The 12,779-nt window shown below is 34.3% G+C and overlaps 1 protein-coding gene across 1 annotated transcript in view; it reads right to left on the bottom strand.

The window, feature by feature from the left end:
- The window catches only part of LOC106141170 (cell adhesion molecule Dscam2), a 33,080-nt gene extending 24,035 nt beyond the window's left edge, over positions 1-9,045 (bottom strand). Inside the window, exons 1-3 of the mRNA XM_060946887.1 lie at positions 9,008-9,045; positions 8,196-8,389; positions 5,942-6,158 (exon numbers count right to left, since the gene is read on the bottom strand). Of these exons, the coding sequence (XP_060802870.1) occupies positions 5,942-6,158; positions 8,196-8,389; positions 9,008-9,045 (449 nt within the window). The remainder of the gene's footprint in view (positions 1-5,941; positions 6,159-8,195; positions 8,390-9,007) is intronic.
- Between the last annotated feature and the right edge of the window lie 3,734 nt (positions 9,046-12,779).

Genomic DNA, 12,779 nt, shown 5'->3' with positions numbered 1-12,779 from the left:
CATTAGCAATTAACTTAATTGCATCGAAGAATTTAGGTTCATATTTTACTTCAAATCTTCTTATCTTTTAGAACTTAGAACTGATTACGACTGCAAATATCATGGATTTACACCATGACAAAAATAAATTTAACCTTAAAATAAACATTCTTGTAAATTGATCGCTATAACAGAATAAAACATGAAAGAATTACCTGATCGATATTTCAATTATTACATTATTGAAATCTCCTACACTAAACCGAAAATCACATGTCTCGAAAGAGATACATAAAGCGCTTAAAAAAGTTATTAATCATTCAATCCACACAACGAGAACGAAACCTGGAATCTTGAGCATTCCGCTGAAAAATCCAATGTTGTTTGCTATCACATCTCATACGATACATTCCATTTTATGCAAATGAGAATTGTGAACGATTTTTCAAATACAGTGTTTTGATTCTTCTTGTCCTGTCATTAAATAATTTTATGATTAGATAACTATTTTTCTATCTGACTTATAATAAACAAACAATAAAATTGTTATATTCCTTGGGCCGTGTAAGAGGACTTTTGGATATGTTAAGTTAAAGAGAAAAAAAATTTTACGCGAGCAGAAGAACGAGCAAACTCTAGTTTACTTATTTAATATAACAATGGGTCTGGTATTTAATATCAGAAAAAGTAAATAGCATCGTGAACGTGCCCCGGAGCTATTTATATCCCAAGTCGTAAGTCAAGTGTCACCCCAATCATTTGTTTGTGGTTCACTTTTCCTCACATTACGAAGGGAATTTTGTTTTGTGTTACCATTTTATCACATTCTGTAGAGGGCAGCTGACATTTCAATTGACGGTATTGGCCCTACTGCGACCAACTAAGACTTTTACTGATACAAATTAAATAAACGATATATTTTATGCCCAGCTACCCCCAGTTTAGGTGCCGTATGGTTTCCGGCACCATTAGAAAAGAAAGAATAGGACCGCTCCATCTCTGTCCCTTGGATCTCGTAAAAGGCGACTAAGGGATAGGCTCATAAACTTGGGATTCTTCTTTTAGGCGATGGGCTAGCAACTTGTCACTATTTGAATCTCAATTCTATCATTAAGCCAAACAGCTGAATGTGGCCTTTCAGTCTTTTGATGACTGTTGGCTCTGTCTACCCCGCAAGGGATAAAGACGTGATTATATGTAATAAATAAATAAATATAAACATATACGGGACAAATTACACTGATTAAGTTAGCCTCGAAGTAAGTTCGAGACTTGTGTAACGAGATACTAACTCAACGATCCTATATTTTATAATAAATTCTTATATAGATGAACATCCAAGACCCATGGCCAATCAGAAAAAAATCTGTTCTCTTCATGCCCTGGCCGGGATTCGAACCCGGTTAATGTAATGTAATGTTACTTGTATTTGTGTGAATTAGTTACACAAATTTCGGCTTCATACTTCAGTCAGTTTTTCAATTTAATGTCTATAAACAGCTAAAACGACATTTGTCTGAAGAACAATAAGCATTAAAAAAGGTATGTTTATCAGTTTTGCATCCAATAAAGTTTGGTATGGTTAGATTTGCTGTGCTTTCTAATTATATTTAAGTCTGTCAGGTTCCTTGACAAGGTGGACAAAGTAATTATTCACTTGTTCAGTAACAAATTAGATTATTTGGCTAAAATCAGCATATGCACTGGATGCAGACTCGCTAAACTTATTTTGCTGAACATTCACGAAACTGAAATTACAATGCAATTCAGAGTTCCCGAATTCCGATACCATTTGTTACGTCAGACCCCATTTCTACAATTGAACGTCCTTCTATTGATTCACAAAATTGATGGACGAAACTTCACATTCTTGGTCAGCACAACCCAATGTTCAAACATATAGTTATTTCTTTTAATGGTGTTCATTTCATGCCAAATTATTCTTCATTTCCCTATATAGAATAGATCACCACATGTTTAGACATCAGCCCTTCTTGGAGATTTTTTATGAATTTGTATTTTTGTGGTATAGAATGAGTTAGTGTTAAATCTCAGCCATCCAGAACGTGGCCTCAAATTTTCCCGAGACTGTTGACTCTGTCTGAATCCCAACCCCTACCCCTAAGGGATAAATATCAAAGACACAAATAACATAAAACTATTAATATTAAATATGACCAGGTATACGATCTTTTTGTTTTATCTTCACGTAATTATAACTTTAATTCCCTACGTTATGTACAACTTTCATTCTAGGAAAATCGTTTCTCAAAACCTCTACGGAGTTCGGCTAATACACTTATGAAGAAGTTAGTGAGTGAATTCCGTAGAAACTTTTCCATCATAACTCCACATCGTAAATGTGAAAATATTTGATATTAAATAAAACGAACTTTCGTACTCTTAAGTGCTTATACACTTTCTATTTTCAAAAATTCCTAAGTTTCTGCGTAAATATTATTTTATACTAATACATCGATGAGGATTTTAATCAAATAATTCATAATTTGCATCCATGAGAAGTGTTGAAAACATAGTGATTCTTACATAATGTTCTCACAGTACGAGTATGTACCGGTATCCGGTTACTGCGCATCTCACCATTGACAACAGCAGAACATCTCAGTCCCTTTAGTACCTGCTGTCTACTCATTCCAGTCCATTAGACTTTTCTAAATAAATAATCCCTAGATAGTCTTGAAAAAAAATCTAATAGTTTGAGTGTGAGCACTCATGCATCACACATTGGCAAAGTTACAGTACGAGCAAGTTAACAGTATCCTGTCCATACGACACTGACACGTACCGCCTTCCAACTTCGCCGGCTGTGTAAATGGCAAAATTATTAGATACTAGCGGACCCGACAGACTTCGTTCTGACGAAAAAAAGATTTGTAATGTTTTTGGTTCTTACTTATTTTATAATCGGGGCAAACAATCTGCTTAACAGAATCATCATCCTGGTGACAGGGCGTGTACTTTATACAAAATCAATAAAGCTCAAATTAATTCCACGTTTTAGTTAGAAAACGTTTGTATGGGAAAAGGGCTGTTTTTAGGGTTTTTCCGGCACTTACTCGATTTTTTCTCGCCGTAAAAATCATCTTTGAACTTAAACGAACATTAAAAAAAATGGCCAAATTGGTCCTTATGAATCAACGTCGGTCAAAAAAACTATATGATTGAAAACACTTTCAGGTTTTCATTGATCGCATTCTTAATTAACTTTTCTGAGTAACTCAACGGTAACGATTCTTCATCGTTTCATTAACTCGCAAAAAATATGAACACTTACAAGAAGTTGTGAACTAAGAAGTTAACAGACGGAGTTTAAAATATCGTTTCAGGAAAGTTACCTCAGAAGTTGGAACAGGGTCTTATTAAAAATACAAAAGTCGACAAGAAAGCAACACGTCTGGTCATTTGAGACAGAAACTTTGCTCTTACACATTTCATAAATGATTTTAAAAGGTCCAGTGAGTTATTTCTATTTGGAAAAACCTGAACCTAGTTTTTTTTTCTTTTAAATATTACTTGTTGAAATGAAATAATTTTCCAAAGCTTTACATGTCCATAGGTACTGGATTATTTGAGAAAAGACGAAACTTTTAAAGAACTCACAAATCTATCATCAAATATTAATGTAATATATGTATAATGAAAATGGAAAAAATAATTTCTTCTTAATAGTAATCTAGGTATGATCCCAAAACCGTGACGCGACGGCGAAAAATATGATTTACGAAATTCATATATAACGAAGTAATTACATTTACGTAACTGGGAAGCCGACGGGGCCTGGGGGATTTCGCCGCGGATTATTTTTATGTGAATAAATGCTCACACGTTAAATATTTAAAATAACATCCCAGCTTTCACTACAATCATGGAAATAATCTCCATTATATACTGTTACTAAATTTAGCTTTGTAAATAACTGTTACAATTTTATATTTCTTTCTTTTTGATCAAAAAACTATGTATTGAAAACTAAAAAATTAAAAATTCCTGTTTACCACCTATATGTTGACCACTTGGAATAGATAGGTAAGTAAAATTTTCATCACTATTTAAACATAAAGTTGATGGCCTAATTTAAATGCAATTAACTACATTAAAAAATAAAAAAGCTAAGAAGAAATACCTCCATCGATAAAAAAAATCAATTCGAAGTTTAACTTTTCTTCAATAACTTAGCTAATTAATGCTTCACATTCCAGAAATAAAGTCACTCTATGAACGCAAGAATTCAAGTCGGGTACGCGCCGTAAATATTAACTCGCTCCGTATCGCTTTCCCGTGAAATATACGAGAACTTCAGTAGTTTGTTTAATGCCGTCGCCGCCTTTCGGGCCAACTTCACTAACTCACAATTCCCAACTAATCCAAAGATCGATTAGTCGATGAGCGCTGTTTTAGTGAAGTTAGCTTTTGGTGTTTAGGTTGTATAGTAGTTTCATTTACCTGAGTTGGGGAGAAACATCATTTTGTTTGGTGGTAATTTTGGGTTATATACAATTTGATACATAAGGAGATAGAAGATTGGTCAAATTCAATGGGGTGAGAAAGTTTACACTAAAGCCGTGCCGAACTGCTAAAAATTAATAAATTAAGAAACTTTTATTATGTGCATTTTCTCACAATGTGGCAGTTAATGTTCTAGATATGTTCAAAAATTTCTAGATGATAATACATACATACATAACATCACGCCTCTTTCCCGGAGGGGTAGACAGAGACTACCTCTTTCCACTTGCCACGATCTCTGCATATTTCCTTCGCTTCATCCACATTCATAACTCTCTTCATGCAAGTTCGGCGGTTTCGGGTACTTTACTAGATGATAATATTACGATTAAATTATTACTATTATGTAAGTCGCAGTAATTATATATTTGTTTTATTGAGAACTAAATAAGGCTGTTGTAATTTTTATTTTATTTTAATTTCATCCTGTTACTCATTAATTTAAATGCTTGTAAGTTTTGACATAAAAAAATATTTTCAATACGTATTGTACGTCCATTAGGACAGCTCACAGCGATGATCACAAATATGTAACAGCCTTTGTAACTGTGTTGCACAATAAATATATTTGCTTTGATTTGATTTAAAACTTAAACATGAAATGTCGTGAAAAATCTTTTTCCATAATTAGGCTTGTCGAGCACGAAATAGGTGAAGATAAAGCAGCCATTAAATAAATTAGGGACTTTTCTGGAAATTGCCTCCTGATTGACGACGGTTAGATGACGCTGTAATATCACTTGCCCAGAAAATTGAGGCAAAAATGTTGAGCTTAAGTATTACGGCAATTACGACAAAGTGTGTATACCAAAATAAACTTTGTAGTAGTAACTTATATTTTATTATGTTTACGCGAATTCCAATTTACATTGCCTTGCCTTCCAGTGCTGATGCAGTTAAGGCCGTGAATCAATATTATATATTCAAGTTTTTACTACACTTGCTTGAATTTTACGATTTATGAATAGTATAGTTTGATCAAAATTCATGGCGTTGCATATATCAATGCAAGCTTACAAATTGTTGTGAGGGAGAAAACACAGACAGTGTATGTCCAGTGCAATTGGCTTGCTCTTCTGCGTAACAGATAAAGATGTGATATGTATATCAGTGTCCAATTGTCTAGTAATGAGATAAATTACTACTAGTAATATAATAGCAAAAAAGCTGCTTGTTCCTCTGCTTCGCTACCTTATCTCAATTTTTTATGTTGAGGCAACACAGATTCTCTCAATTTTTTTAAGTTAACCAATGAACTCAAAATGTACTGGATCATTTTGTCTCCTATATTATTTATTTAATTTTAATAAAAAATAAATCAGACCTTCAGCATTAACGTAGGCTTCTCTTCTCTTTGAAAATATCGACAGTTGTGAAGCCTCGGGGTACCGCCTGTCTATTACCGATTTTTTTTTTAAATTTGTTAAAACCTCACCTCAGTCCTGGTATAGTAGACACCAGTTGTCCTTCCGACGTAACCCAGTGCACATCAGGGGTCGGATGTCCAGTCGCACGGCAGACGGCGTAGGCTCCCCTGGTCGCGGGCCATAGAACTCGCGACGGCGGCTCCACGGTGAAGTGAGGACGTTTGTCGCTTGAGCTCGTCGCTTGGGCCACCGCTAGTGCGATTAGTGCCCATGATATGACGCGACCTGATGGAAATTATAGTATTTATAAGGAATGAAGTTAGGGATTTGTGAAGGAAACGAATTATGCTGAGCCCCAAACTATTTAAGTATTGCTGAGAAATCAAATCAACAGTTCTTTCATTCAATATTGAAATGAAAGTAGGTATGTATAACATGGTGTATTTTTGTACTAAATGTAACACTTTCATATCTACAAAAAAGTTTTACATTGACTGCCTTCCTGACACCACTGCCGGTTAGTCAAAATATGTGTAAAATAAAAACACCAGTCTCCATGCAAATAAGAAAAGATTTTTTTAACTTGACCTTGAGAATTGTAAAAAGAGAAAATTTCTTCTGAAGTCATTTCTCTCCTAGGTTAGGCAAACAGAAAACTTTAAGATTTAACTTAACTCACAATGGCACTAGACCCGCAACACGTTTCTTATTAACTTGGTTTAAACTAACTGCCAATGGCATAAAATGTAACAGCATTCAAAACCAAAAGCTCGCCGAGAGCACACAAGTGCAGTTAATCGTTGTTTTAAAGATTTAGTATCGTGTCGTTCATAGTGGCCATAACATAAATCACGAGTGAGTGGTCTTCTATCGGGCGGGCAGTTTATTTACTGCCGCGACCCGCTTGCTGAAGCTGTTGAAAATATCTTCATTATATTTTTTATATGGCCCTGGTCATTCAAAACTGACCAGTAAATTGCTGAATTAATAAATTTTACCCCAAGAGCGCGAAAATTGGCGCGTTATTCGTGTTGATGTCTGAGACACTAGTGTCTTTATTCCACTTAAACTTTGTTAATTTAAAACAATAAAGAAATTTGTTTTTCAGAGGTGTTAAGGCTTTCCAGCCGTTTTCCTTAAACTTTCTCAAAGCAGTTTATCACTCTCGTTTCATACCTAGGTGCTTCAGGAAAACTTATGATTTACTGTTAGACCAGGGGGACAAAATAAAGTTACTGTCATTTCTTGATTTTGAGCGGGCGGACATTTTCACGTGACAAAATTGTATAGAACTCTATTCTTTCTATAGTTTCTCTATGCCGGTTGACTGAAAGAGATCTTAACAATGAAAAGTCAGTTGCAATACTTTTTTTGAATATATTTTCAGTTTTATTTTCGGCTATTAAGGTATTTTAACAACTAACAACAATAGTATCCGTTGCCAATACCCTCGGCAAAAATTGACACTTTTTCGCTGGAAATTGAAATGTTATTTAAAAAATGTGGCCTTAACCACTATCTTTGCTCTCCACAGCGTCACCCCGTTAATTTTAGGCCCATGTTTCCAAAAAGCACTCAAATATAATCTACTTACGTTCTTATACGGTATTGAACTATTCTGTGCAAATTTCGGAAATTACTCTCTGCTCTACACTTCCAAATAGGAAACATTGTAGCTATTGGTATAGGATATTTAAACCGATAAGTACTACAGCTTTTTTCAAACAATATATCTTACGATTACCGTATTGTATTCCCAGTTAGTTTCTCTATTATTGGCTTTGGGAAAAAATATGTCAATCATGAATGTGAAGACTTCTTGAAAACAGATAAAACTAGGTTTAATTTATTACAAGTATTTGATAAAAACTAACGAATCTATTCAAAGAAATTCGAGTTATTCAGTTACTTAAATCAATATTTTCCAGGACATTATTATATACTATACAGGTTTAGTGTCGTAAAAAAATTCCTACGACACGTCAGAAAAGGCCACAGAAAGGCCTTAGAGTGAGAATATTTTGGTATTTTACTTTTTCTCTAGAACTATAAACATATCTAAATAATTTTAATGAATTCAAATACGTATAAGTAGCGAAAGGATATTTACTGCGAAAAATGAGCTTTGCCAATTTTTTAATTATATATTTTTCAAACTAAGGAAGGTACAAATATATTTAATTCCTTATTGTACTGATATTTGATTATTATTTTCAATAAAGCATATCAAAAAAAACACAAACCTTTCATAATTCACACTGAACAACTTTCCCATACGCCGAAAAGTTTCATCACTGCACTAAGTTGACACATTTTTCGTACAAACTCGATTATGGTTCCATTGTCCCGTGTGCCGAAAAGTTTTCCCTCCAAAGCAGGGGCGCTCAACACGTGGGTCCCTGTCGGAGGCTCGACGCGGACTGACTGGGCGGCGCTCCTGCCTCTTTCCTTGATGGGCAGCTCCCAACTTTAATACAGCGACTTCGCATTTATTTAACATCGCCAGTGACAAAGCGCTGAACGGAAAGTAGTTAATTTATTAACTTTGTCCTTATTTTGTACTTTGCGCTTTCCACTTTGAATTTTATAAGTTACTTTTTGATTTGTTTGCATTGCCTTTATTAAGGTTTTAATTAATGGAGACCTATAAATGTATTTCCAATAATTAATAAGCTCCGATTGATATGATCGATCACTCTAACTTACATTTAGTATTAAATCAAGAGGTAAATATAAAAGTAATCAAGAAATAAACAATAGTCCCAGCTATACACAATTTTATTAAGTTTCAGATTTGAAAAGAAGCTTTAAAATGTAACATCGTCATTAGATGGTTAACTTACATTAAGGTAAGACACATTACAGCTAATCTTTGATGACTTAAAAAATACATAAAAAACCATCATGAATTGCAGAATACTATATATACAGCCATTGCAATCATTAACTGAAAGCAAGTGCTCTGTAAATCCCTTAGAAAATAAAGTAACAAAACTGTCGGCTAGACAATGGATTACTTCAATCCGTGCTTGAGAACCCTGAATGAATCGCTCGTCTTATTTCAGCTCCATTGAAATGGAAACATTTAATTGCAAATGGCGGGTGGACACAGTTGCATTCAAATCGCCGCATACCAGTCATGTCCGGAGCGAACCGGCATTTGGACCGCCATTACGGTTGTAGAATGAATATGAAATTACTTGCTCGCTAGTATTTAGGCTGAGTACTTCCCTGCAATGTATATATGTATCACCTATATAGGTATTCTATATTTAAAAAAGAACCATTTTATAATATTTCAGAGAACACTGAAAGTCCAAACAGCTGGGTCTAGAGATTTAAAATTTGGCATGTTCCTTATTTAGTCACAGATACACTAGGAGAGGATTTTCGGGGGAATATAATGAGGTTTCCGGAAAATATATGTTAGTAGTATTCCAAAAAACACTATTATGTGTTGTAAATTATTACAAGAAGGGTAAAAAAAAGAATACACACAAGAAGAATCCCAAGTTTATTAGTCATTCCTTTAGTCGCTTTTAACAACATCTATGGAAGAGATATGGAGTGATCCAATTGTAAAGTGCCAGAAACTACACGGCATATTCCTATAACGAAGGATTTAATCGTATAACAATACCTGGCGAACGTAAGCTTACTTTTGCTAGATAAATTATAGAAACCTTACACTCCCTTTTACTGTCATTAACCGAGGTAACAAAAGAATAAATTGTATTAAACTATACACAAGGCACCATCTTCCCCGCCGGCAGTCGTTGTTTTTAATTATATGTCGCTAAAGGAATAAGTAGAAATTGTAATTATTAGAAACAAGACAATTTTACCGTTGTTTACCTGAACAATATTTGGTAAATAAAGAAGGATAGTGTTGCCGTTCGATAGCCAACTATCGATAGTATCTATACTTTCTTTAGCCGTTTTAATGCAATACTTCGTAACATAATAAACATAGCTGAACGTGGGCTTTCAGTCTCTTCAAGACTGTTTTCAAAGCTGGCAAGAAATATAGACGTGACTTTATGCATGTATGTATTATAAACACTATCCATAGTATTGTTATTAATAAACGTATTGCTCCTAAATAGCTTTCGATACCACCGATAGACCTAGCATGAGAAAAATACTGCATAACAGATTATTTCCGCTTCTTCTGCACTGACGCTTTGGAACCGGCAGTAAACTTAGCTTTAAGTTATTTATTTGACGTCCACCAAGAAACCATCTGAAATGAAAAATATTGAGTGAAAATTTTGAATTTGAATTTAAATTATCCCAACACCACCCATGCCTCTACAAACCTTCGGGTTATGCGAGCCAAACTATTAGAGATGTGCGCTACTTTTGCATTTGCTCTCTGACAGCGCACCCTTTCTTGACTTCCTACAAAATCTTATAAGTGTCTTTTAGTAGGTTAGTTATCGATATTTTGGCAACACTACAGTGGAATACGTTTATATAGAGAAATGGACCCTGGTGTATCCTCTTAAGCCCCACACGAACGTGCTAATGCCTGCCTGTCTAAACAATAGCCGAGATAAGTTACAACTTTGTTTTTCGGCGCCCTCATTAGCCTCATATATTTATGATAAAGGAGGATCAAATAATTATATAAGTTTCTATTATTATTATAAGAAAATTAATAATCTGTGAATCTGAGTCACAATCTAGCCGAAAATGGCCTTCGACTTTCAAGAGTATCATATAGAGCGGGAATCGAAACAAGTGATACCGCACACCTTGATGTCCGTCTACTCCTAAACTATCAAGCCATAACTCGATTTGCATGAAGTACACTTTGAACTCAAAGATAAACAGGCTACGAATATAAGTTAAACTTTTAACTACTTACAATAAAATCAGATTTGTCATATATATTCCCAAAAAATATTTATATGTACTTGTTGCTTAGTATATATCGCTTTCCTACACCTGAATTACACGACACTGCTAAAAATACATATTCCTTAAGCGTGACAGATAAAATATGGTCCAAAGCGGATGTAACACATTAGCAAAATTAATGGTACTCGCAGGCAAATCCGGGTCGATATATATTCAATAAGAATGGAGTCTTAAGGGACGTCCCTGCATTATTACAGAAGTGATTGATGATTCACTGAAAACCCAATTCTGATTGCGATTATCTGCTCGGCCGTGATTGATAAGAAATGGAAGATAATATTTGATAGATGTTCGAATATTATTAGGTACTACATAGAATAGAAATGTTAGACTAGTTCTGTTAATTTAGGTAAATGTCAGTAAAGACTAATATAAAACATTCTTAACCAAGATGAGTAGATTATTTGGGAAAGAAATATGAGAAATAATAACTTTTGTAAAAAGACAACCGCCTCTAATCAATATCCTCGTTAAATGTAACAAACATTTGCTAAAATTGCATCAAAATCGGTTGCGCGAAACTCGAGATAAGCACGAACAAACATACATACTTACAGGTCAAACTGAGAAACACTTTTTTAAAGGAAGTCAAAAAATATTATAAATCCTTCAAGAGGAATAAATGCGTTTTCTGGCAATTCTTAAGCGAGCTAAGCGCTACACTAAAGTAAATTTGAACATACATCTATGGAGATATCATATATAGTAAATAACTATACTCCTAGTTTGAAATATGCAAGTACATCTCTCAGATAAAGTCGTCCACACTATTTGCACTTTAATGTTGTGCCAAGAAATAATGTTTGCATAGTTGTATTCTAATGTTAATTGTAAATACACATCGTAACTACCGCACTTGCACAATTTACGTTGCAGAAAAGTTGGAAACCTATATTAAATTTTATGTTTTACAAACAAACTCATAAAAAAAAATTGTGTTTGACAATGATCATTTTATCCGTTATTTTAAATGGGTTAAATTATAATTATAGTGACAATTAGTAGTAAGTTTAGAACTTATTGCAGATATCTGCAATAAGTTCTATGTCTAGTACATATGTACTACGACTTTTTTCTGAGTTACGTACATTAGTGTGATGGAAACTTGTCTTGCACTAAGCTGGGTCAAGTTTCAGGGTCACAGACGTCAAAGAGCAGGCTGTCTATCTAATAACTTTACTCTCTCCCTCCTAGATCAGTTCTTCTTCTTCTTTTTACTAGCATAAAGTTCAGTGACATCCTCACCTCTCTACAAAGATGCCCAGAATGCGTTTTAGACCATAAAAGAAAAGCAACCGGCAATAAAACCTGAAGGATGATGAGATTAACTTGTTTTACTTGCCTGCTGATGACGGAATTCATTGCAATAGGGATCTGTGATATATATGATTAAATTGAAATTTATCACTTAAAAATATTACTTACTTACACACCTTAACCAATTAAGGAGATACCACATACATTACTAAGAACGCTTTAAGTTTTGTTACATACAATTATTATTACAGAACATTTTATGAGAGACTAACATTAAATATTAATTTCCATGTACCTCAGATAACAAAACGGGCGTCATAACACGTCTCATTACGACGGCGACATTAACTGGAGATCCTCATAAATGAGGCGACGTCGCTCAAGTACTGTCTCGGAACAATAACCTACTTTGTTCAATGCTGGATTAAATATTTCAATTCATACTTAATACTCGTACATCATATTTCATACAAATATTATAAAGAAAGATAAGTGTTATAACTTTACTTATATCCGAGGGGGAGGCAGCGGAGCAGAGGGCCCGTAGCACAGGTTCGCAAGACCCTATTTCAGGAACTAGCCTCTCCTCAAAGATTGATGTAACATGCCAACTTAGCTGAGTACTAGCATTAAGAAACCATGTTAAATCTTTGTTAATTGAGGAAATAAACGATATTTTATTATAACTCAAAAATTACATGACCGATTTCGATGATATTTGTCGCG

This window comes from Amyelois transitella, chromosome 12 (genome assembly GCF_032362555.1).
Source record: "Amyelois transitella isolate CPQ chromosome 12, ilAmyTran1.1, whole genome shotgun sequence".
NCBI lineage: Eukaryota > Metazoa > Arthropoda > Insecta > Lepidoptera > Pyralidae > Amyelois > Amyelois transitella.
The sequence above is the reverse complement of the archived record's forward strand: the minus strand, read 5'-3'. Positions and strand labels throughout refer to the sequence as shown.